Source organism: Sprattus sprattus (assembly GCF_963457725.1).
Source record: "Sprattus sprattus genome assembly, chromosome: 5".
NCBI classification, from domain to species: Eukaryota; Metazoa; Chordata; class Actinopteri; order Clupeiformes; family Clupeidae; genus Sprattus; species Sprattus sprattus.
The window spans coordinates 37,530,609-37,557,891 of NC_137924.1; the positions used below are offsets into that span (position 1 = coordinate 37,530,609).

General features: G+C 38.8%; 1 protein-coding gene across 1 annotated transcript in view; it reads left to right on the top strand.

Moving 5' to 3' along the window:
• Positions 1 to 2,073: 2,073 nt before the first annotated feature.
• Positions 2,074 to 27,283, top strand: part of snapc4 (small nuclear RNA activating complex, polypeptide 4) — a 34,311-nt gene continuing 9,101 nt past the window's right edge. Inside the window, exons 1-16 of the mRNA XM_080839173.1 lie at positions 2,074 to 2,190; positions 2,491 to 2,608; positions 9,207 to 9,338; positions 9,459 to 9,511; positions 11,983 to 12,079; positions 12,240 to 12,283; positions 14,640 to 14,783; positions 15,145 to 15,261; positions 18,454 to 18,532; positions 18,616 to 18,697; positions 18,806 to 18,907; positions 22,738 to 22,810; positions 23,155 to 23,319; positions 23,445 to 23,595; positions 24,116 to 24,222; positions 25,994 to 26,088. Coding sequence (XP_080695299.1) covers positions 2,509 to 2,608; positions 9,207 to 9,338; positions 9,459 to 9,511; positions 11,983 to 12,079; positions 12,240 to 12,283; positions 14,640 to 14,783; positions 15,145 to 15,261; positions 18,454 to 18,532; positions 18,616 to 18,697; positions 18,806 to 18,907; positions 22,738 to 22,810; positions 23,155 to 23,319; positions 23,445 to 23,595; positions 24,116 to 24,222; positions 25,994 to 26,088 — 1,541 coding nt within the window. The 5' untranslated portion in view covers positions 2,074 to 2,190; positions 2,491 to 2,508. The remainder of the gene's footprint in view (positions 2,191 to 2,490; positions 2,609 to 9,206; positions 9,339 to 9,458; positions 9,512 to 11,982; positions 12,080 to 12,239; positions 12,284 to 14,639; positions 14,784 to 15,144; positions 15,262 to 18,453; positions 18,533 to 18,615; positions 18,698 to 18,805; positions 18,908 to 22,737; positions 22,811 to 23,154; positions 23,320 to 23,444; positions 23,596 to 24,115; positions 24,223 to 25,993; positions 26,089 to 27,283) is intronic.

Sequence of the window (27,283 nt, forward strand, 5' to 3'; positions counted from 1 at the left end):
TTTATGTAAACATTCAATGAAAAATAAACATTCAATTTCTATTCTTTTTTACACGTAGTAAGTTTCAATAACTCCATACCATTACATATCGACATTCAAGGAGCAAAGATGAGACGTCGTTGTGTGGTTAGAACTGATAGAAAATCGTAAACAACAACAATCGCTGGTGGGGAGAAGCCATTTTTCCATTGACTGGAAGCCTGGTTTATTTATTGTAGGTTACAAAAAATAAAGAAAATGGCGGCGATTGTTGTTGTTATCGATTTTCTATTAGTTCTCACCACACAACGACGTCTCATCTTTGCTGCTTGAATGTCGGTATGTAATGGTATGGAGTTATTGAAACTTACTACGTGCAAAAAAGACTAGAAATTGAATGTTTATTTTTAAGCCTCGAAAGTTGCACTGGGTGCCTTTAACGAAACATTAATTACAGTGCATGAAATACCCTGTATTGTTATTCCTAGGCTTCTTCTTCTTCTTCTTCTTCTTCTTATTCTTGTTACCTTTTTCTGCGATTAATTCAGCCCGAGCCGCTTAACGTAGAAACTTCATTCAAAGTTTGTCGCGTAGGTCTTGTAAAGGACACTTATGCTATGTATTTTTCACTTTTCTAAACTTTATACTTTTTAAGATATTAAATAAAAACGAATATCAATTTTCCCATTGACTTACATTGGGCCATTATGACATCATAATAGGGTCTTTAAACTGGCTTGCACCTGTGCTTCACTGACACCTGCGCCAAATCCAAGGAACTTCTTCTCTCTGTCCCTCTCAATTTAACTATAACTAGGAACATTAAGACACCTTCCATTCTCTACATTTTTTTCTCTCCATCTTTCTCTCTATCCCTCTCAGTCTACTTTCTCTCACACTCAATCTCTCTTCTTCACTCCATTTTTATCTCCTTTTTTCAATATTTTCACTCTCTTTTTCTCTATCACTCTTGTTCACTCTTCTTCCACTCTTCTTTCCTTTCTTCTTTCCTTCTTCCACTCTTCTTTCCTTCTTTCACTTTTCTTTCCTTTCTTCACTCTCCTTTCTTCTTTCCTTCTTTCACTCTTCTTTCCTTTCTTCTTTCCTTCTTCAACTATTATTTCCTTCTTTCACTCTTCTTTCCTTTCTTCACTCTTCTTTCTTTTCTCCTTCCACTCTTCTTTCCTTTCTTCACTCTTCTTTCTTTTCTTCTTTCCTTCTTTCACTCTTCTTTCCTTTCTTCTTTCCTTCTTCAACTATTATTTCCTTCTTTCACTCTTCTTTCCTTTCTTCACTCTTCTTTCTTTTCTTCTTCCACTCTTCTTTCCTTTCTTCTTTCCTTCTTCCACTCTTCTTTCCTTCTTTCACTTTTCTTTCCTTTCTTCACTCTCCTTTCTTCTTTCCTTCTTTCACTCTTCTTTCCTTTCTTCTTTCCTTCTTCAACTATTATTTCCTTCTTTCACTCTTCTTTCCTTTCTTCACTCTTCTTTCTTTTCTTCTTTCACTCTTCTTTCCTTCTTCCTCTCTTCTCTCCTTTCTTCACTCTTCTTTCCTTTCTTCTTTCCTTCTTCCACTCTTCTTTCCTTTCTTCTTTCCTTCTTTCACTCTTCTTTCTTTTCTTCTTCCTTTCCTAACTTTTGCATTTCATGCACTGGTATTTCCTTCAGGAAATGCATTTTCTAGTTAATATTGCATTGTGGTTCATGAAATCAATAAAGGTGTATCTAAAAGTATGGAAGCCATTCCACTGACTTTTCGAAGTGTAGCGAGATATACAGTTAGTGGAAAAGCTTCCATACCTTGGACCTTTACTTTTTCGTTTAGTAAACGGTGTCGACTGCCTTATAAATACTATATAAAGGATCATCCCATTTATTTTGCTCAGCGTTAGGAACAAAACCACCAGGGGGCGACTCTATTCACGGCCCTCCCTATACTATTTGCCATCTCGCACACCACTGACAATGTTTGGACTTTTATTTTGACAAAATGACGAATGGTCATACTGAAATTTCCGGTTGGTTCCACTCATGGCTGTCAGCTACGTCCTGCTCACGTCGGCACAACTATACACTAGCTGTGGACAGATAAGTAGGTAGTCTATCGAATGAAGAAAAGATGTACATTTGATGAATTGGGTCTTGCCGGTCAAACAACTTAGGATAGCTAAGTGAACATTAGCTACTCATCTGTGTTTAGCTACGTGCTCAGGTAAGTTAATGTAATGCTAATGGTGAAACTTGCATTAACCAGATTTAACTTGCCAGTAACTTTAGTCAGTAGAAACAATAGCATATGTGCTTGAATTGAATTGTGCTTGAAAGTTATTGACCCTTGTTTAAACAGCTGAGGTTATGGTCTAACTGGTGTGCAACTTCACCTGCTTCTCAAAATTGGAAATATTTAAATTGGAGGCGAGGTGAAGCCAGATCTCACGTTAACGTTAATTAATGTAAACCTAAAGGTTCATTGTTGCTGTGTGAATTATTTGTTCCTTTTCGTCCCTCACAGCATTAGTGTTAAGGTAATATGGAGCCAAATGTTTTAACTGCTCAACGGGATGAAAAGAAGAATGTACTTGAGGTGGTTAACAGCAGCCTTGCGGAGTCCTATAACGTTAATCATAATGGTGAGTCGGGAGATCACCTGTGGTCTCATGGGATGCTGTGTGGTAGAAGGATTTTAACACCGTTGAAGTTTAAATTTGCTTTGAGCATAGATATTGTGGTATTTTTATTTGACAGTTTTTTCATTTTTACAAAGTATTTTCTGGAATATGTGCATTTGAACCCTCAACCCTAGATTTCGAAAGCATACAGGCGGGGGAAAAAACATTCTTTTAGACCCCTCCAAAGCCATTCCTCCAAAACACATGAACGTGCACTGTTTGACTACTGCTGGAGTGCGAGTCTATGAGAGAGCTTGCGGGATGAGTGCAAAGAATTGTTGTAATTGCTAATGTATTCAACTGGAACTGCTTCATATCTCATATCTCAACTACAAAAGCTCAAATAAGCTCACCTAATCACCTAATTTGCAAAACGTCGTGGTCAAAGCCAGTATAGACTAATATAAGATAAAATACCCACAGATGACACTTGCTCACAATGCAGAAACCGGCAAACATATACACAGTAGGGATGTGCATCTTCATCCAGGGCAGTAGCCAGGATTTTTTAAATACCGAGGTCAAGGGTTTCCCCTATATTTTTTTGTAACGACTCTTTGCCGTCACTGCTCCACATCTGTGGAACCAGCTCCCCCTGGACATTAGACCCACCCACTCCATGTCTGCCTTCAAATCTAGACTAAAAACTCACCTCTACTCCCTGGCCTTCCTTGCCCCTTGACCTTTTACCTCCTGTTCATGTCTATGTGGTGTGCCCTGATAATGAATGTTCCCCTTTTTGTATTGTTGTATTATATTCACTTTTTTTAAATTATTATTATTATTTTAATTTTACACCGCACAGCACTTTGGTCAGTGTATGCTGTGTGTAAATGTGCTCTATAAATGAAACCTACTTACTTACTAACTCCACTCTGAGTTAGTAACCTAGCAACAATAGGGGGTCTGGGTGCATGCACCCCCTGAAGAAAAATAACCCTTTAAATTGTGACTTCTGGTGAGAATAGAACAATATAGCAATGGAGTACATTGCACCAATAATTTTTCCTCATCAGAGTAGTGACTCTGGCCTTTATATGTAGCTGGGTCATGGGCTGATAATGAGCTTGCTGACTCTGTATGCATTTCACTGGTTCCTTCTCCTGCTCTTTCTCTCTCCTCTCCTCCTGTATCAACCTCTTCATCTCTCTCTCCTGTCTCATCCTCTGTTGGATTTTTAAAATGAAAGGTCTAAGTACTATACTACTGAGTCATAATTAGGCTACTATAATTTGACCTAATATGTTAATGCCATATTTAGATAGTGACATTACTACTTGTCCATCCAAACAATATTATTGATGGATAATTACAGATAAAGATAAAACGAATATAAATTTCTCCCATTGACTTACATTGGGCCATTATGACATCATAATAGGGTCTTTAAACTGGCTTGCACCTGTGCTTTACTGACACCTGTGCCAAATCCAAAGAACGTCTTCTCTCTCTGTCCCTCTCAAGTTAACTGTAACTAGGAACATTAAGACACCATCCATTCTCTATTTTTTTTCTCTACAACTCTCCATCTTTCTCTCTCAGTCAACTTTCTCTCACACTCAATCTCTCTTCTTCACTCCATTTTTATCTCCTTTTTTCAATATTTTCACTCTCTCTTTATCTCTTCAAACAGAGCCACTCTTGTTCACTCTTCTTTCCTTCTTCCACTCTTCTTTCCTTTCTTATTTTCTTCTTCCATTTTTCTTTCCTTCTTCCACTCTTCTTGCCTTTCTTTTTTCCTTCATCCACTTTTCTTTCCTTCTTCCACTTTTCTTTCCTTTCTTCACTCTTCTTTCCTTCTTACACTCTTCTTTCCTTTCTTCTTCCCTTCTTTCACTCTTCTTTCTTTTCTTATTTCCTTCTTACACTCTTCTTTCCTTCCTTCACTCTTCTTTCCTTTCTTCTTTCATTATTTCACTCTTCTTTCTTTTCTTCTTTCCTTCTTCCACTCTTCTTTCCTTTCTTCTTTCCTTCTTTCACTCTTCTTTCCTTTCTTCTTTCCTTCTTCCACTCTTCTCTCCTTTCTTCACTCTTCTTTCCTTTTGTCTTTCCTTCTTCCACTCTTCTTTCCTTTCTTCTTTCCTTCTTTCACTCTTCTTTCTTTTCTTCTTCCTTTCTTTCATTTCATGCACTGGTATTTCCTTCAGGAAATGCATTTTCTAGTTCATACTGCGACTGCCAATTTTTACCTTTCCTCTGCTTGCCTGGTCATCATCCTCTGTCTTTCTTGCAAACTATAACTTTGACTGATTCAGCCTCTTGCCACCACGTTGCATCTTTGCTGTTCTATTCTCGTTACGTGTTATATCTTCGGAAAATAAACGGAAAATACTTAGAACCTATACAAAACAGAACAAGTTATCATGACATCGAGAACCAGAGCAAGTAGTCTACAGATTACAGCAGTATTGCCGTACATTTGGCTAACAAGCGTTACTGTTAGGCCTACAATACGGAATTATGAAAGAATAATTTTCATATTATCTCGCGAACGTAACCTATATTACAACTAACACTAGTTCGTAGATATTCATCTTAGGTGACTTACATGTGGTGTATAACAGTATGATAAGTAATTATATTCGTGTCCATGACAACAGTTACCTACTGCTGGCCTAAGCAGAGGCAGAACATGATCAGTTGGGCTTTATGGTTTTCCTGCTTTATGTTAACATTTTTACTTGCTGAAGTATAAGGGGGAAAATTAAAATGAAACGAAACTTAAGGAAAAAATTACCGAGGACATGACCTCGGTGTCGTCAATGGTGGCTACGGCCCTGTCTTCATCACTGCCAACAATCCGATACATTAAAGATACATAAAAGCAGCTATAATGCGATACGATACGATTCACCCCTATTGCGATGCAGTGCGATTTGCCACACAGCGATTCAACAAGATGCGATGCAAAATAATATAATTCTATGCAATTTAATATGGTACATAACGATTCATTTATTTGTCATACAACAAATCATCAACAAGGTAACATGTATGTGTGTAAGTGTTCTCTGAATGGAACATGTTTTTAAACTATACCTGGCAGTCACAACACAGTTGCTTCATCCTAAACATGTGGATCAACTGCCTCACACACTAAATTTAACTAATTTGTCCTATTATAAGGTTTTTCTTTAGGAATATGAGTTGATCCACATGATCAGGATGACGCAAACTACGCTGTGCTGTAACCAGTGGCGGTGCGTCAATACAAGGCGCTGGGGCGCCGCCCACCCTACAATTTTTTGAGATGAAAAAAAAAAAAATTAAATGTCAAAAAACATTATACATCAAATAATTTAATAAGAAATGTACCGTTTTAAAGCGTTAAATGTGTGCCGGAGACCGTAAGCCCCTGTCAAAAAACACTTAAATGTGACCAAATATAATATATTGCCATTCGTTATCATTGAGAGAGAAGCCACTCCTCCCTGTGGGCGCCGGCCAAGTGGAAGTCTATGGGAGCCAAAAAAAGGGGCAGGAACATTTGAGCAAGGACAGCTTCTCATTGGCAGATGACAGTTCGAGCCCGGGGCGCACATCACTTGCGCCCACAGCCAATGACAGGGCTTCTTATATATCATCCTGACAGGACTGTCCAATCAGAGACCTTTTGTTATTCCCTCACATCTCTTTTCATTTAAATATCACATATCTACTGGAGCACCATAGCTAGGCTAGCAGAGAATTGGAATCTGAGAGTATGGCGACTGAAAACTCCTTAGTATCTATTCGTGGAACACCTTTTAAACGACGATCAGATGTCGATAAGAAGAGACTAAAAGACATGGGACCAGAATGTATGGATTTAAGCACTGACCGCGGGAGGACGTACCTCGACCGGAGCTGGGCTGTTCAGTGAGTAATGCTTGTAGCGAAGCTACTAGCTGAACTAGTAGCTTGGTTGGCAGTAACGTTGATATTTACAAAACCAAGTAACTTTTCAGTAGCTAAGCTCTTTTATTGATCAAGTAGCGCAGTAGTGTCCTCGAAAGAATGTATCCTGGACCTTTCTAATGTTCATACATTCCCTGTATCCATCAAACAGACAAATTAAGCAGTACGTCACTTTAGTGGAGACTAGTGAAAAGCTAGGTATCGTAATTTCAAGTACAACAGACGCTGCTCATACATTTAGAATTAATTAATTTTAAATGGGTAGTTTGCATGCACATTCTAGACAACCGGATAACTAGAATGCTGTGGATATTCAGATACAGCTAGAGATGATGAAAGTTAAAATAAAATAAAGTAGAAATAAAGGAAGTCCGTGCTGTCTGCTCAGGGAGTCGAATTGGGAAAATGCCAAAGAAAAGTTCCTGTCAACATAATCCAACACAAACATACGAACACACGTACAGGTGATTGAATTTAATTTACCGTTTTTATCTGACTGACAGTTGTGTTGATCACTACAATTGCATTGACTTGGCATGCAGTTTGTTTAACTGAAAGTAGCTACTAAGTTATCAAACTAGTTTTGACAGGTTTTTGTAACTTAGCTTGCTACTTCTTTATGAGGTGTAGCTTCTTTGTAGTGAAGCTGAATGTATTGTAGAGTAGCTGATAGCTTCGCTCACTACAAATATCAAGAAGCTTGTCCATCACTGCAAATATTCTACTCAAAACCTGTTTTCTTCTCACTGTGGAGAGCTATTTAAACCGCGCCGCCAAACTGCGCCCCCCCTCAAAAAAATGTCACCAGCCGCCACTGGCTGTAACTATGTCACCAGTTGTGCTGAACACTCTTTCAGAGGGTACACTTGTTGCTGGGATGGATAGGTGGCTCTTTGCCAAGGCTGAAAGCATTGTTTTATAACTTTTGGCACATTTCCTATCAGAACAAACCTCTATTTTCCTCTTTGAGTGGGCTTCTGTCAACTTCTGTTTCATCTGCCTGGCCATCATTCAGTGTGCCACTGTCACTTGCCTGACAAAAATCAGTATAATGGAGACTAGCTGCTAGATTTCCATTTCCTATTTAAGGAAGACAGGTAAATTCAAGTAACAAATAGAGAGCTTAGCTACGTTATATGGAGTATATTCTTACCTCTTCCTCCATCATCACCGCCTCTGCTATTATCTTAATCAATATCATGTCTTTGGTGCTTCCAAGAAAGCCAGGTCTTTGAAACGTGGATGAAGCGCCAGTGTTGTGTCTGAACGCGTTCATTAAAAGAAAGTGCATGAACTCGTTCATAATTTTGTTGAACGTGAACTGAACGTACTGTATTACTGCCTGATGGCCGATACTGTGAACATGTTCAATCTGGTGTCTGTGAATGGCAAGTTCACTCTTTTTAATTTCGTTCAATAAGGTGCCAGATTTCTAGAGACTTCCAGGTGAAAATAAACCATTATCAGTCCTTTATCCGCACGGTCTTTGCCTGTGAGAGCGCCAAAGTTGCGTAGAGGCCAAGAGCGGTATTGCAGACAGATAGAGATTTTAGAAAAAGTGTAGACTTCACGAGAATCGGCCATTGAGAGCAGTGGAGATGAGAGCGCGCTTACAGTAAGAAACAGTTAGAGAGGAGGAATCTATCTAAATATGATGATTGGACTTATATTAGGATTATACCGATGCAAACATTTTAGAAACGGTGCATCGGGATTCATCCCACATTGTATCCGGTGCACTCTTTTTTGATCCGGGCCATCGCATCGTGAGCTTTTATGCCGGTGCTTCGATGCGAACCGGTGAATCTTCCCATCCCTAATACACAGATAGATAAGTGGGTTGTCAATTTGAACAACTCCCTAACCGGTAACTTATTAATAATGAGTGTACCCTTTTTAGCTGGCTGTACCCAAAGTCCTGGCTGCTACGGGTATTTCCTACAGCCATTTCTTTCCAAATAACATGTTTTAAATGTGTAAATGGCAGATAGTGTATGTACTATTGAAAGATTGTGGAGCTGGGTGGAAAGGTCATCACATCACATGGGTGAACAGTGAAACACTTAGTTGTGGTTGCATGATGGCATGACTCTTACCCTGATATTCTACTTCACTGTATGTGGGTGGGGAAAACAATGTGTGTGTGACAGCACCTCGTACTCCTTCTCAAGCGACATTACAACCTTAAAACATACCGGTATTTCATTTAGCAATGGGTATAGAAACTGACAATTTGTTATTGCTGCATAAAAGGGGGTGGTGAGAAAGTTTAGGTGCACTTACACAATATGACTGAGAAGGCTTCCATAGGTGACAAACCTAAAACTATTTTGTAGCCTATATGAAGTTGATTTGATAATCTACTGTAGTCTACTGTAACACGTGTGCACTTTAGCACTCTGAAGAATCATTTTATGATTTAGTACAGTACATTTATTACATCTTGGTCCTTAAACATTTGTCTTTAACAAGCGCTAGCTATCTGACAGCTTAGCAGAATTCTGATAAAGCTTGGTGGTGGTGGTGCTAGCTAGCTAACACAGCTGAAGTGGTCTCTTGCAAACCATATTCAAAGTTGAAATAAGGTTAATAATGTCAGTGTTTTATCTGTGATTGGTGGATCTGGTGATTGATTTGGCATTTTTTTTATTTTTTTTTGCAGATGTTGTGAACAGTGTTACTGAATCACTCGACTTAATAACAAAGAGGGATAAGATTCAACAACAAATTTCAGCCCTTGAAAGTTATTTTGATGCAGAAGGGCATTCAGACATGTCACCGTGCAGTTCCACAGGTGAGTTTTAAAAGGTGCCAATGCTGTTGTCTGTGAATGGAATACCGTTGACCAGAAGGTTTCTTGCATCCATTGAATTCAAACAGTAAACCCAATTTTGTGTTTTCTGTTATCTGGCAGATGCTGACTCGGATGATGATGATGAAGATGAAGGTGGTGATGACGTGTTGGATGTAAGATCAGAATACATTTTTAGGCCTACCCTGAGTTTGATGCTGAAAGGCAGAGGTTACAATGTAGTCATTCCGTGCACACAGAAACTCCCTATTGGCCATGTCGAAATTGCCCAGACCTCTTCCGGTAATAACTGTTAATGTGTAAATAAGACATGTTACTGTTTCCCATTCTTCAGAATAGTAATTTTGTAAATTTGTTTCCGATTTTCTTTGAACATAAAAAATCAGCTGGCTTTTCTTCATACTGTAAATGTATTTTAAATGTTCATTCGGCTTTAGCTGCTTTGCAAAAAACGCTTAGGTCCTGCACCTAATCCTTTCTATGACAGAGAAAATTCTGTTATGAATAACTAGTGCTGTCAGTTTAACGCGTTATTAACGGCGTTAACGCGAACCCATTTTAACACCGTCAATTTTTTTACCGCTCGCAAACTGTGTAGTAAGCTAACGTTACGGTTTGAGTGAATGGTGAGCACGATACGGCGAAATGCATGATAAAAAGCTTCTGAATAGAACGTTTACCTTTTAAAAGTTGTGTTGTACAAAAGAGCGTGCTTCACTGTTGTCTGAAAATGTCAAGGCAGCTGGCTGAAAGCACAGAAGTAGTAGGCTTACCTTTTATTGGTAACCTAACTGTTACGGTTCATTGTTTTTGAAATAAGAGGCCTGACTTCTATATTCACAGCAAACTTGAAAAAAAGAAAATATTAAGCCATGGTTTAACTGCACTATAGGCTGAGTCCTTGTTTATCTGAAATGTGCACTTTTTATAATTTTATTTTGTACCACCCTGTTTGGCAATGTTGTTTTTCAATCAAATAAAACATTGCATAAAGCAAGCCAATCTACTTTTCCATGATAAGAGCATTTAAATAAAATAAAAATGATGGAAAAAAATAATTGAAGGGACATTTGGAATAGATACAAATTTGCGATTAATCGCGATTTAAATACTTTAATCTTTTGACAGCACTATGAATAACATAATGCAGGCTAGCGTCTGACAGAGCACGGAATAGCAGAAAAGTGTAGTATGGAACCACTTTCCAGACCAACGACGGAACTGGGAGTGGGCGATGGTTTCTGCATTTTTGTCTTTCTGTGCTTTGCTGAAATACAATATTTTTTTAAAGGACCCTATCTTGGTAAACTTGATTAATCTGTATCCTGTATCTTAATAACTCAGCTTTAGTCCCTGTTATTTTAATGCTATATTGTTATATTTTAGGGTAGGCTGATCTAGGGTAATTTCTTTTGGATGTATACAAACTGTTATGTTGAATTACTTTTTATTAACTAGTTCCTTATAGGAATGGTGTCGCTCAGGATATTGGCATGGTCGTTTTTTAGATTTGTTCATATTCCACAGACGCAATCTGTTACTAGTTCTGGAGAATAACTCTGAGGCTACAGTGCTGCCACGGGGCTTACCAGCATGTTGGACTACTGGCTACAGAATACTCTTAATTTGCTTGTTACTATCTTCCCCTTAAATACCCAGTTAATTTGGTCCTACATTTGGTATAATAATAAACACATGGAATTTGAAAATGTGAAGATTGAACGTAATGCGTAACCAAATGCTGTAACGTACCGGCTCAAGGCACGAACACAAAGGGGAGGCCACGCAGAATTTATATAATAATATTGGTATTAGTTATTTATTAAAGGTTTACAAATATATAAGTAAAAACAAAACGTGTGGTGAATGTCAGTGTTGTGAAATAGAAACAAAAGATGTAATGTAAAGTCAGTACAAGGTTAAAGCAAAACAAACGACGCCGACGTCAATCCACAATCCAATCCAATACAACAAACTCCACAATCCAATCTCTATCCAATACGCAAATGCAGGTAACCCAAAAGCTCTCGACTGCCGGCTGATCAGGTCTTTTGTAGCCCATTCAATCAGCTACACCTGTCTCCCATCACCTTCAACACCTGTCTCCAATCACCTGTAACAGAGAAGACAGAACAGGAATGCACATAATACAGGGCGTGGCCTAGACCCGCCAGGGTCGTAAAAATGCGTAATGCAGAACACAAGTACTGTGTGGCACTTGATGGAACAATCTGCATTTTCCATGGCAACACAATTTTAAAAAAAATATTAAGGCCTCCCTTGCACTACAAAGTAGGAGTTTTCCCTTAATCTTATTTGAAAAAAAGGAGATGGTATTTATTTTAATGGAAACTCCTCTATTTTTGAAAAAATTTGCTTCCGCATTAGGTTCATCAATCTTCACATAGGCTACAGCATATTCTCCTTTCGCCTGCATTCACTGAACTGTGAATTCTCTAAGGTGTCCGTTTGGGACCCATATACATACGCTACACCCCTATTACATAGGTTTGCAAATATCAAAAGTTAAGTGACATTTCTAAAGAAGATGAACAATGTATAGATTAAATTTAAACAAGCTATGGTTAAAGTGCTTATCTAATTAACACTCTGCTCTTGTCTTCAGAATGAAAGAGGCCTTGATGCCAAGCATGAGAAAATTCAGAGAGAGATAAAACAATTGGAGGAATCACTTGGCCTGGGTGCTGAGGATATTCAATCTGGTAAATTTCTCTTTTTCCCTATTTTTTATGTGAATACTGTCTGTTTAAATGTTTTACTTCGTTTCACTGCTTAGAGAACATCTGATCTTTCATTTATAAAATAGTTTGTACCCTTTACATAACAATTGCATGCAAATGATCTGTCTTTATGTATCAACAGATAATGTGGGCAGCACCGAAATGGCTCTTGGAAGTATTTGTACTGTAAGGCAGTTTTTTTCTCCATTGTTAACACGCATAAAACCAAATGTGTAAATCTTTGCATTAGGGCTGGGCAACGATTACAATTTTTAATCGCGATTAATCGCATGATTTCCATGATTAATCACGATTAATAGCATTTGTACGCGAAATCCGATAATGAATTAAAAAGTAGTGTACAGTGCACTTTTATTTTAAATGTTCTGCCATATGAACGAAAGTGCCATAACATGTGTTGTGCAAACACTTTTAACATCAGTAGGTAAATAAAATATTCAGTGTAAATCTCAACTTAAACAATGTTATCAAAGCAAATACTAAATTAAAATTAATGTTATCCTGTTCGTTATGAAAAAGAAAAAAAACTGGCCACAAAATCCTGAGCCACAATCATATCATTAAAACAGGCAATTTATTAGGTGACAGCAGAAACATTTTACTTTCATCAGGGAGCAGCATAACCAGTGTATATTCAGTACCAAATGTCCCTGTTAGAGTGAGAAACCAGAAGACACTTTCAGTGCAGTTTTTATATAGTAGCTGTTACTACTACAGAAATATTACTTGTTTAAACGATTCAAATTATTGTATTATATTAGTAATATTCCTATTATAAAAGTATACATATATCTCATGTTGCCATTCTGTATGCTAAACAGAATAGTAAATTGATTATATGTTGATTTAACACAAATTACATAAATACCTTGTGCATGTGTGTATTTATTGCACCTATCTGTTCTGTTTAATGTTATTTTCATATGAAAACCCATAGTTATAATTATAGTGCAGTGTTATAACTACATCTCTGACGTTTATAACAAACCAAACCGTTTAAAAAAACGGTTGAAAATTGAGCAAGCTATGGTTATTTAAAAAGTACATGTACGCTACCAACTCAATATTATGGGTGAGCGAGCTGACTGTGACAAGTTGGCGGACGTTCGACTCTGATGGCCGGCAACGCAACGAGACATATATCTATGGTTTATCCGTTTCCGGTTTCGCTACAGACTTTTATAAAATAAAAGCCTTTGAGCAAAATAGTAAAACCCGCGTTAACACGCAATAAAATAATTGTCGGCGTTAAATAATTGATGAATTAACGCGAGATTAACGTGTTAACTTGCCCAGCCCTACTTTGCATACAACTTAGTGTAGGACCGTGTGTTGAAATATGAGCATGATTCAAATTAGTGAATCATGAAAGTGTTTTACATTGACTATCGTTACATGAGTTGAGACTCACCAAAAATTTGCACGTAAACCTTCAAGGTAAGGCTATATATGCACTGGACTGGCTTATAAGGGAGCGATGCACACCCCTACTCTGTACAGTAGTTACCTACACAGTACTTCAGTGTAATGCTGTGTACAGGAACGTGTCATACACAGGGATGCAAATTAGCACCTGCCAAATGTTGGTATATATCAATTAGTGACCGGTATATTTGTTTGACCTACAAGGCCCTGTGGCAGGTGAAAGTGTATACAATGTGTAAAACTCATACTTTGACCAAGAGTTAGCAAATTACAAAGGCTACCAATCTAGGTAACAAGCAACCTTTTAGATACATTTTAATAATCTGATTAATCAAAAACAATGGGCCTCATTCTCGAACATTTTCATTTTTTTCTGAAATGTTTTCTTACGGACTTCGGAAGACCGACGTAAGAAAAGATCTCCGCCTGATTCATGAACGCCTGAAAATTTGTTCTGACGCAGCCAAAGTGTTCTTGGCCAATCTCCCCCGAATGAGGTTTCTTAAATTGAACGCACGTTATCGTTCACCTGGATTTGCATACATAGACGCCCCAACAGCTCCTTATAAGGGCATGCAACCGTAGTGACGTGTGCTGTCAGAAACAACCGAATCCACATGAAAGCAACTCGTAGGGTGAAGTTAGATCTGCGTTTTCTCGACCGGCTTGCTTTCAGCTTTGACATGACTCGCTTTTGAGTTGCTTTCGCGTGGATTTGGTAGATTCCGACAGCACACGTCACTACGGTCTACAAATCTACATGTAGAACAAAATATGGCAACTCTCATTTTGACGGGTTCTCACGTCGTTCCTTCATAATGTGCTGTGTATGCTTTTTATAGTCATTTGTCTAGTTTTTTGAGACAAAAAGGACAACAAAAAATGGCAAACAGAACTGCCCTGAAAAAAGTGACTGACACACACACACACACTTTTTTTTTCTTCCCTCAAACCAGGGTCCTATGCCTGATAGGTCCACAGTTAGTTGCTCCTTTGAATACTGTCAAACTGTTGTTCAGTGGAAATGTGGCTATTAGAAGTGAGAAGAAATACAAGACAAACACTAACTGCTTTTTTTCTCCTTTTTTAATTAAAGAGTGATGAATACAGTGATGAGGAAGATCTGGAAATACCTCTGGATACAGAAACTTGCTTGGAAATGAACCTGGTATATCAGGAAGTGGTGAAAGAGAAGTTGTCAGAACTTGAACAACTTTTGAAGGGTAACCGACAACAACAGGTGAAGAAATGATTGTGAGATTTATCACAGTAGAAAGAATTAAGATTATTTTGGGGTTTTTGCCTTTTTTGTTTAGATAGAACTATGAAGAGAGACAGGACATGAGTGGGGTCTTTTCTTAAAATTCTTTAACAAGGGTATGAGGTCTGCACATCATATTGTCATTTTGAGAATTGTATCCTCTCAAAGTTGCAGAAACCAGCCATTTCACCTCTGTAACCCCCTTTGGTGTGTTATAAATGTGAGAGTGTTATGGGGGCTGGTAACTCTCCAAAGTCTTCTAAGTATTTGTTTGTCTGAAAATAATGTACATTTCTTAACTGTAATATGTGTGCCTGGTAACTGTTATTTGTTTCTACAGAGAGAGATGGAGTCTCAGATACATGGCTCTGCTACTCCAGATCCAGCCCTACCATCTTCAAGGTTGTTTATTGGAAACTTTATGAAACCCTACTTTAAGGACAAGGACACTGCTCTGGTAAGTGTTCACGTCTGATGATCCAGTATCACTTGCTTTTTTATTGTCTTTACGGCAGAAGCAGTTGAAAAATATAAAATATTATCTTGTGAGAATTAAGGAATCGTGGGTAAGAAGATAAGGCTAAGGGGGGGTGAGTATCATCGGCGTAACAGTGAAACTGGGGGCCATGGTTGCCATCTGTCCAAGTAGGAACATGTGGAGGATGAAGAGAAGGGGACCAAGCACTGAACCCTGCCATGAGTGACAGGAACTATGGTCGATTTGCAGTTGTTGATTGAAATGAATTAATGTCTGTTGGTGAGGTTGGACTGGGACCAGGAGAGGGCAGTGTCAGTTATACCAAGGGTGGATTTGAGGAGTGTGATGAGGGTGGAATAGTTAATGGTATCAAAGGCAGCGCTGAGGTCAAGAAGGATGAGGATGCTTATGCAACCAGAGTCTAATGATAACTGTAGATTATTTGTGACTTTGATCAGAGCAGTCTCAGTGCTGTGTTTTGAGCGGAAACCAGCCTTAAAAGGCTCATAGAGGTCATTGGAATTGAGGTGGGATTTTATCTGAGTGGCAACAACTCTCTCCAGTACTTTTGACAGGAAGGGCAGGTTGGAGATTGGCCTGTAGTTATTGGGGGAGTAAGGGTTAAGTCCAGGTTTTTTGTAGTATGGGGGTACCTGCTGCAAGCTTTAAGGTGGAGGGGACATAGCCAGAAGACAGGGAGAAGTTTACAGTTTTGGTGATGAGTTGCGGGGAGACGGGCCTTGACGAGGGTGGAGGGGAACGGGTCCAAGGCACTGGTAGATGACTTCACACCAGCTATCAATCATTGCGGTTACATTTGTCCAGTTTTCGAGCGTAGTCGGGTTTCAATCGAAGATCCAATTTATGTAACTCCCCAAATCTAGATTTCCTGTGTCCGACTGAAATCAGATTTACACCCTCAGATAAGTGATCGGATTACACTGGAAATCGGACAACGCGCGCATGTAACTCTCGAAACTAGATTACAACTGGACAACAACAACTTTTGCGCATGCTTGAGATCCTGCCCATAGACATATATACATGCATCATATATGTCTTTAATATGATAATCGCTGCTAGACGCTCACTGTTCTTGTGCTCCCTCTCATTCACTTTGAAATACTGAAACGAAACTGAAACGTTGAAACTGAAACGTTGACTGCGACTGTTTTGGACAGAACGCACTTATTCACTGAACAAATATTTTCATATTACTTTTCCACCACTTGTTAGTCATGTAATCCATTCATATCGATGTGAATCAATCAATACTAATACAACTGAGATGTGTTTTTGTTTCATTTCACAACTTATTTACTGTATGATCAACGGTAGCAGATGCCCGCTTGTAAACATTCCACATTTGATTTGAACTGACGCGGCCAAGATCTGGATTTGTTACTGCCATGTACCGTGAGATAACGCAGTTAACCCCCCATGGATAGAGAAGTCTGGCTTTGACCGAAATCGGGTTTTGCCATCATGTAACCGCACTGACTGAGGAAAGGTCAGATGCCTGTTGAATGATGAGAAGCCGTGATGTGTCCACAGTGGGGTGTCATGTTTGGTTCCACGAGGGGTGGGGGAAGCCAGCTGTTTGTGGATAGTGTCAATTTTATTTTTGAAGAAAATGAGAATTCATTGCATTTGTCAACGGTGAAGGAGTAAGGAGGTTGTCCATGGGTTTAAGTAAGTTTGTTGATGGTGGAGAAAAGTGTCCTTGGGTTATCACAGCCAGACAGGATTATTCCTGAGTAATATGAGTTGAGCGTGTTCTTGTTATGATGTTGGTATTCTTTTTATGCCTTTGCATGAACAGTAAGACCTGTTCTCCTGGCGAGCCGCACAAGCTGACGTCCCTTAGATTTTAAGTGGTGCAGCTCGTCAGTAAACCAGGGGACAGAGTGTGGGAAGGAGACAGATTTTGTTTTGACGGGTGCAAGCTGGTCAAGGCACAAATGCTCTTGCAGTTGTGTTTATGTGGGCAGTGCAGTTTGGTGCTAGCATAATCTGTGGACAAAATTATGACAAAATGAAAGAAATCTGGTGCTTTGTCTACTGCAATCTGGTGCTTTGTCTACAGCAAATTTTGCTAATACTTAAGTGAATTGGTAAAGGTTTTTGATGGCAGATTATATTTACACTGGGTTATGATTATGGTAAATAATTCCAGACACCTCAGGTGTGAGACTATCCCTTTATTCACAGCTCTTGGGGAAGAGTAACAAGCAACACAAGGCTCACGTAAAGTCCAAAGCTATGTGTGGTGAAATACTCGTGGATGCAGACCTATATCAGAAAAACTAGTTTTGGCAGGTTTCTATTAAGACTTCAGAAAAAAGGTGACTCAAGTGGTGCTTCACAAAACAATTAACTGTATGGCTCCTTCAGCCTTTCTGTTATTGTCCTTCTCTGTCGCATGCTACATCCCGTGGTCTCCATTATTTGTGTGGTTAACCATTCTTGCAGATGTAAAGGCCGTGTATGTCACAAGGTTGGAAATCACCATCGTCCTGATATGTTCCTTGTGTTACTTATAAGAAAGAGGAACACACCAAAATGTATGATGCAAAATAGGAAGAGTATCTTTTTAAACTTACACATGGTAATAAAAAAACTCATCTCGACTGAATACATTTGTAAAACAGAAATGATCCCACAAAACACTGGCGACACATCCGTTAAGGGTATAATAAAACAGACTGTCCAACCAAATTTTGCGTTGTTGTACATGTTGTTTTGAAGTGAGGAATAACATAATCTTATGGGTTCATCATAAGGTTTACACTCGGCGTCTATGACAACTGAATCGTCTAAGTGAAGTCATGAGCCAGCATGTTTAGATGGGTTTTGTCTCTCAATACAGCATGTCTAGCTACTCCAAAGATTTAGAAAGATCCTTGTGTGTCTAACGACCTAGTTAATGCATGCAACAATGTGCTCAGTGATGCTACTAACTAAATACGTTAGTTGCCAATTATTTTATAATCGATTAAATTGATTAGCTGCTGCAGCCTCACTTTGGAACCTTTGCGTAACCTGTAACCTTCTGGAGATGGCGGGCAGAAGGATGTATTTTTGTGTTTCGGTCACATTGACATTCTTGAAAATGAAAGCAACCTGCAACAGTGAAATAAATGCACCCATAACACATCATTTTTTCTACAGGGACCTCCTGCCAATCCAGAAACTAGAGAGAAAATGCTTTCAGGGACACAGCCTTGTGATGAGAAGAAAATCAAAAGATGTAAGTTTTCATTATTCAGTCAACCTTCCTCATTTCTATGGATTCAGTGCTCTGTAATCTGATATGTTTATATGCCTGCTCAGGGGAGGGATGGCAGAAATCTTTATTAATCAGTGCCATTGTCCAGGACACAATGAAGCGTCTTCTTCAGCCCAAAATGTCAAAGTGAGTTACAGACCACCATGAACTACCTTTCTGATTCTTATTTTATGCTGTACAGTACATTTATTTGTTTTATTATTTCTTGTTCATTTCCATAACATTTTTTCAAAGAATGGAGTACTTCCGAGACAAAATCACGAAAGTTGGAGAAACGGAAAAAGAAATACTACAAAAGCAAATCCAACAGCTAGATGTGGAAATTGCAAAGATAAGGTATTTGTCTCGCTGATTACAGTGATATTTGTGAAATCATTTTTAACTGTAGTTTTTCAGGATATGACTTGTTCATATGGTATGTTTGACTGTGCCTGGCTGTGTCTTCATCTGACTTTATTTTGCATGTTTGTTTTGTTTGTCCAATATACAGTGCCCTCCGCAATTATTGGCATCCTTAGTGAATGTGACCAAAACAGGCTATGAAAAAATATTTGTCTGCTTTTTATCCTCTTGGTCTTTCACTCAAAATATTCTCAAAAATCTTACCTTTTCATTGAAATAAAATTATTGAAAGTAACATTTTAATTTTACATTAAATAAGTATTATTCTCCTAAACAGGTGTGCCATAATTATTGGCACCCCTTAATTTAATGTTTTGAGAAGCCTCCCTTTGCCAAGATAACAGCTCCAAGTCTTCTCCTATAATGCGTGATGAGGTTGGTGAACACATGGCACGGATCCATTGCTACATACAGTATCTCTTTAGATCCTTCAGATTCCTAGGTCAACGCTGGTACAATAGGTTTCAGCTCTTTCCACAGATTTTCTATGGGGGTTTAGGTCTGGGGACTTTGATGACCATGGTAAAGCCTTTATTCTGCTGTCGGTGAACCATTTTTGTGTTGATTTTGAGGTGTGCTTCTGATTATTGTCCTGCTGGGAGGTCCAACCACGGCCCATTTTAAGCTTCCTAGAGGGGGCTGTTAGGTTTTCATTTAATATCTGCTGGTATGTGATGGATGTCCATGATACCAGGTATCCTAGCAAGATGTCGAGGTCCTTCGGAAGAAAAACAGCCCCCCAACATCAGAGATCCGCCACCATACTTCAAAGTGGGTATGGGGTGCGCTTCTGTATGGCTATCTTTCTGTCTATGCCAAACCCACCTTTGATGTTTGTTGCCAAGAAGCCTTATTTTGGTCTCATCTGACCATATAACTCTAATATAAAAGTCTGACTTACATTTGGCAAACTGTAGGCACTTTAGTTTGTTGTTGATTGACAGCAGAGGCTTTTTTCTGACAACCCTCAAAAACAACTTGTGGTGATGTAGGTGCAGTCTGATGGTAGTTCTGGAGACTTTCCGACCCTAGGACTAAACTAACCTCTGCAATTATCCAGCTGTGATCCTTGGAGATTCTTTTGCCAGTCGAACCATCCTCCTCACGGTGCGTGGGGTCAATTTACAGAGAGGTCCTCTTCCAGGCTGATTCCTTACATCTCCTGTCGCTTTTAACTTCTTATCTATTGCCCTGATTGTGGAAATGGGTATTTCCAACTGTTTAGATATTTTTCTCATATCCCTAAATCCGGGTTCCAGCAGCTCAACAACTTTTTGGCGCACTTTGATACTGAGTTCTTTTGTCTTTCCCATCTTGATGAATGACTAAGGCTAGCTTTACACGACAACGATCTGAACGCAAACCGCAAAAGTGGCGTTGCGTTCCCACTTTTTATTTCGCGTTTAGACGAGAGTCTTTGGGTGGAAATCTGCATGCAGACCGTGACGCAAAAGTGTGTGAAATTGAACTTAACGGTGCAGACGTGGAGGTACCTACTGCAGGATGTATATGTGTCCATTCTATTCCACTATGGCTATTTTAACGCGATTGGGTGCTTATTTATTTATTCATTCACTTATATTTGCAGTGTTCGTGTACATTTACATTTAGTCATTTAGCAAACGCCTTTGGCCAAAGCGACGTAGGCTACAAGGGATAGAACAGACAAGCTTCGAGACCTAGTGTAATTAATGCGCCTTCTCTGTTCTGTTTTATCTGTGATTACTCGGCTTATTTGCTGAAATGACTCCTGGATAGATATCAAAGTAGCTTGAATCTCCGACTGATGGAAATAATCCGACATGTTTGTTGTTGTTTGGCTGTATGCACATGGATATGATGTCAACGCGTATGCGAGGATAGCCAGCGTGAGCAGCTCAGAGCACACTTTTGCGTTTTCAACCCTTTAGACGGGAACGCGACGGTGGAGCGTTTTTAAGATTTCCACTCTGGAGGGTGGGTTCATTTTTTTGCGTTTTTAAGCCCCAAAAACGCTGTCGCCGTCTAAACAAAAGACACATCTGATAAAATATTTTGTCGGTTTCACCCGGGAGCGTTGACGTGTAAAGCCACCCTAAGGGTATTTGGCCTGTTTCACCTCATATTTATACCTCTGTGAAGCAGGAAACCATGTTTGACCACTTAAGAGTTCCTAATCAAACAGGTGAACTCAAAAATGTAAAAAAAATTACTGCTAATATACTTCAGTTAGATTTTAATTATAGGATTTTCTAGGGGTGCCAATAATTGTTGCACCCATGTTTTGGAGAAAAATATTTTATGTAATGTCAAAAAAATTTATTCTTTCAAGAATTTTACGTCAATGAAAAGGTAAGATTTTTGTGAATATTTTGAGGGAAAGACCATGAAGATAGATATATTTTTTCATAGCCTGTTTTGGTCAGATTCACTAAGGGTGCCAATAATTGCGGAGGGCACTGTATGCTCTACCTACAATGTCCTCTGTGTAAGTTATGCACAAAGCATCTGTATGCATTTGGACAGAAAATCACAATATATTTGTAGAGGTCTCATTTAAGTTATCAAAAATATTAGTGCTACTACTAGTAAGCTACCACTGTAACCAAAGAATACTTTGAATATTTAGACATGACTTGCAACATTTGCGGAACAGATGCACAATTGTTTTTTACCATAGTAACCAGCTTCCAAAAAGCCACATAATTGTACATTATACACCATGACACACTTTATAAAATCTTTATAGATTCAAAGACAGGCAATGTTATTGTTACCAGTTTTGAGTTTCTATTATTTGACTTCAGGGAGTATGACATTGGCATTCAAAAACGTGTCTGTCCGCCAAATATCTTAACATCTGAATCTGTGGCACCACAAGCCACTGAGTTTCACTTCTAGTCAAGCAGAGCTGATGCTTAGGCTTAGGCGCTATGTATTGTTTTCATGCTGTCTTACCTTCCTTACATTTCACTAGGGTATACGGTAGTGAAGGTATTTGTGTAAAAACAACAAAGAATTAGTAGCATATCTGACATTGTCTAGCTTCCATATCCAATTTGCCTCCTTCGAGAAGTCTTGCTGGGGCTAAATACTTATGGGCTCATAGAATAAGCCCCCTTCTACCATAGATGCAGCGTACCTTGCTGGCGGTAGCCTGTGTTTTCACTGCGGAAGTGGATACAGACACACAGTGGGCAGTTGAATAAAATCATCTGGCTAATACGTGCTTCTTATCTATCTAGTCATATTGCTGGCCTGATTTGAGTGAAGCTGCGTTAGCCATCATGTACCCTCAACTCCATATTCGCCCCAGAACAAACAGGGCCACCAGTGTGGAAATTGAGGGCTAGGGAAAGATAGACATCTCCTTGTTGAAGAGTAAAATATATTACCCATTGTTATTTCAACTCCACTCGACTGTTGCAAAAAATGTTGTAATCACCGCCTAGGTTGTATGGGAAACGTAGTAAGCCAATCTACTAACAGACACGTGAATGCAAAACCACATCAGAACATGGGTGAGATCAGAGTGAATCATAGAAGATCTTAGTCCTGCATCCAAGTAGTCAACACAAGCCAACTATTTATTTTCTGCATCTAAATAATTCTTCAGTTGGAAAAGTTGGAAGTTGTTCAGTTACATTTTTTTTTTACTGTATTGAAAATCATACCTTCTGAATTTCTAAATACCCAGTTATGATGCCACCTAAGCCTAGTATGTTTGGAGGAATAAGTAGTGTTTCTTTGTTTAGTTGTGTGATTTCTTTTTCTTGGCTTTTTAGTGCATTGAAAGAAGAGGACCTGATGGGAGAACTTAATGATGACCATGACTGGGATAAAATTTCAAATATTGATGTAAGTAATCTGATCCTGGCTGTAGTGTTACGAACACATTACCTTTAGAGGATTTATTGATTAATCGAGTTATAAGTGGGAGCATCCCAATGAACATGGTATGCTACACAAAACTTACTGGAACTTCTTTTTCACTCACAAGAATAACGTCACACAGTATATCCATTACAACACACTCACCCGTTAACCACTAAGAAATGGAAGATTACATTTTTAAATTCAGTGTAATAAGTGTATTTGAATAGTTTGACTCCAAATGAATATGAACATAAGTATATTATTAGGATATTTAAGGATGTTGTGTTAACTTTTTATCAATCATGCTGTCCATCCTTAACATATAGTTTGAAGGCAAGCGATTTGCAGAGGACTTGCAAACGTTCTGGCAGAATTATTTGCATCCCTCTATTAACAAGTCCCCGTGGAAGCCAGAAGAGATTGAGAAACTCAAGTGCATTGCGGAGGAGTACCAAGGTTACAACTGGGAGAAGATTGCAGAGAAGATGGAGGTATGTCATGGGGCAGACTGAACAAACATCTTTAATTCACTATAACAAAAATCCTTGTAATGTCAGAAGTATCTACTGTTGGTAAGGGATCGTTCTAACTAACTTGGCCGATCCCTTTTTTTTAGACCAACAGAACAGCGTTCATGTGCTTCCAGACATATCAAAACTATATCTACAAAGAGTTCAGGAGGAGAGCCTGGACTAAAGAGGAGGACGCTCAACTCAGAGATTTGGTGCAGAAGAAACGAATTGGAAACTTCATTCCATACACACAGAGTAAGTTTTCTGACAAAAACTTTGGAAAATACTGGCCGAACCAAATGGTCTTTTGGGTCTAATTTTGATGGATTTTTAAAAGACACTGTATCACAGATACTGATATTTTCTGAAATGTACAGTATGTAAGTCTTTGAATTGTGAAGGTGGTAAAATGCCTTCAAAAGCTTATGTCGGTCTTTATCTTTTGGAGATGATTTGCATTTCCAACAACTTCATTGAAACATATTTTTTTTCTATGGAAACTCTGTTACTGATGTCATGTGGTAGCATGGTCATAGAATCTCATTGAAAAGATAGAAGGGAGAGCTAAAGAGCAGTGTTTACCAGCGGTGTTGTTGTTGTTGCTGTTGTTATATTCAACATATTGTAAGAAGTTGTACACAACATAAAATTGCTTGTTTAAATTGTGAGCTGTTCTTAATTATTGTTCAAAATTCTAGATCATATTTTTACTTGATGTGTTTTGTTTCACAGCCTTTTTTCTTTGCCTTGATGTGTGTTGTGCCCTTTTTTGCAGTGTCCTATTTCATTGATGGGAGGGACGCTGGCCAAGTAATGTATCGTTGGACTCAAGTTCTTGATCCATCCATCAAGAAAGGTACCTGGTGTAAAGAAGAGGATGAGGTATTCATTCATATTTTCTTTCTTATGTGCGCTACCCTTCAAAACTGAAGTTACTTAAATTGTGCTTGTGCTTGAATCTTTGTTTTAATTTAGCAATCTTTTATTTGTACAGGACTTATTAATATAGCTATGACCTTTACTTGCTGTCTCTATCTAAGGGAACCATCTTAACCATTAGTAGATGCTAGCACGTGGAATATGTACTCATAGTTACCAAGTTTAATTTCTCAAAAGCAGCTCACCAATAAAAGGCAGTCTTAGGTCCAGGGATATTGCAACCACTTCCAGATGATGTAAAATAGCTTAATCTAGACATTAAGCAATCCTGAGAGAAATAATGGGACATCAGTAGATCAATGGCTTACTCTGACACAAATGAAGGGGGTGAAGTCGTCAAAATATAGAGCAATCCTGAGTGAAACCCTTTTCCAGAGTGATCAGGATCTTAGGCTGGAGCTTAGGTTTACATTTCAACAAGACAACAACCTATAGCGCCAAGAAAACACTGGAGTGGCTTTAGAAAATCTCCCCTTGAACCAGGGTTAGGGTAAGGGTATGGGTTGAGGTTAGAGAGCCCTTGGGATAACAACCCCAGATTAGGGTACGGGAAGAAATTTAGAGTGCACAAGTTGACCAGGCTTTGTATCCAAGAGAACGACAAGTAATATGGCCACTTCATCTGTATCAACAGCCTTGCATAAGTATTCGCCCTCTTGGATGTGTTACCCTTTTATTGCTTTTATAAATCAATCATGGTCAATATAAAAGCCCTCTTTAATGTCAAAGTGAAAAAAGATTTCTACACAGTAATGTTGATATAAATAAAAATATGTAATGTAAAATAAGTGATTGCAAAAGTATTCACCCCCTTCAAAGTGACTGACCTAATTCAACAGAGGTCCAGCCAATTGGTGCTAGCAGTCTCACAATTAGTGAAATGGGGATCAGTGTGCAGGTGTCTCAAGTGATTGTAGTATAATGACACCTGTGTCTGAGAGTTCCATTCACTGGTCAGTATTCAGTAATCAGTATTCCTGGCTACCGGTACACCATGAAGACAAAAGATCACTCCGAGCAACTCATAGAAAAGGTTATTGAAAAGTAAGTCAGGGGAAGGATACAAAAAAATGTCCAAGGCACTAAACATCCCCTGGAATTCCGTTAAATCCATCATCAAGAAATGGAAGGAATATGGCGCATGTGTAAATCTGCCCAGAGCAGGCTGCCCTCACAAACTCTGTGTCCGTACAAGAAGGAGACTAGTAAGAGAGGCCACCAAGACACCTATGACTACTCTGAAGAAGTTTAAAGCTCTGCATACAACAACTGTTGCCCGGGTTCTTCACAAATCAAAGCTTTATGGAAGAGAGCCACTGTTGAAAAAAAGATCCACTTTGGTCTAATCTGACCACAGAACCTTCTGCCACTTGACCATGGAGTCTCCCACATGCCTTTTGGCGAACTCTAGTCGATATTTGATATGGTTTTTTTGCTCAACAGTGGCTCTATATTCATTACATATTTTTATTTAATTGACATACCGGTAACTGTGTAGAAATCAATATGGTAGAGAGATGAAGAGCTTGAAAGAGAGGAAGAAGTTGGTCTCTTTTTAGTTGACAATGTCTTGATCAATTAAATTGTTTCTGAAAGAAAGTACTAACTTTTCAGCAAATCAAAGAAGTTTCTCAGTGATTTTCAACATCTTCAACATTTTCAACATTACTAGTGATGAGTTGTGTGTTTACTGGTGTGTTTGTTTCTGTTGCAGTTATTATTGAAAGCAATAGAGAAGCACGGTGTCCCAAATTGGTGGAGGATCCGATATGACGTACCAGGGCGGACAGATGCACAGTGCCGGGACAGGTAACACAGGGACAATTCATGTATTCAATGTTGCACATATTGGAATATGGTGAACTACATACCATTGCAGTCTGTTGTGTTTTTAACATTGATTGATTGGGACCTGTCCAATGACCAGGGCAAAGACTTTATAGAAAACCAGTGTGGTGGTAAAGAATCTTTTTTTCCTTTCTTTCCCTGAAATGAAAGATTCTTCATTGTGTAAGTATTTCTTACACTTGCTAGTGGTTCTTCAACTGCGATTTTTATCAAAGAGCAGACATGCTTTGACATAAACAATGCAGCTTACACAATTATAGGAAAAGAATACAGTGGAAATAAATGTAACTCTCAAGGCCATGCCTGGGTGGTTAGTTGCAGTGGTTCAAGGCTTTTAACAAAGCAATTGGAGGGAGCTTATGTGATACCTGGTGTTGACTCAAGATGCTGTCTCTGAACTTAAACAGTGTGTGTAGAAAATAGTTATCTGTTCTTTAGACATCTTGTCATTCAGCTATTGATATTCAGCAAAGAGGACAATGCAAAAGGATTGCAGCTGTTCATTTAATTAAAATAATTTGAAAATCCCCAATATTGTTTTAGAGTAAATTCATTTCCATGAGGGGAAATTCTGCTGCACACATTCTGCATGTGCTTCAATTATGAACCCCCTGGAGGTAGATCCAGGCATTTGGAGATTGTGACATGCTCTGTTTTTTTCCGTTGATTTCACAAAGTTGAGACAAAGTTTAGCCTTGGAATATCTACCGCACAGCACAGTAATCTCAGGTTGTACAGGTTACTGAGAATACTCTTAGTTCGTCATCGAATGGAAACGGAATTGCGAATCCGGCCCGTTGTCGTTTCTCCTGTCTACTTCCCACCTCTTCTCCTTTTCATTTCCTGTCCCACTCTTCACTGCACTATCGATTAAAAAGGCAAAAAAGCCCAAATACTCCAGTAGCAGCCCATAAGTTGCTGATGAAATATGAGCGGCATGACATTTCTCAACAGTTTCTGGCTAATTTGAGCACGAGGAACAAAACTAGGAACATAGCGATTATGTCACGCCCTTTTAGCGTCCAGCTCATCTGTATCTCAGCTTCTGAAGGTCGTAGACGCTTGAATCCTTCCTAGCATTTGTTATTGCTTCATTAAAGACTGAAATGTGTTCCTTAAAAATATCAAGATGAACCTGTAGCTTGGTCTTTCTCTA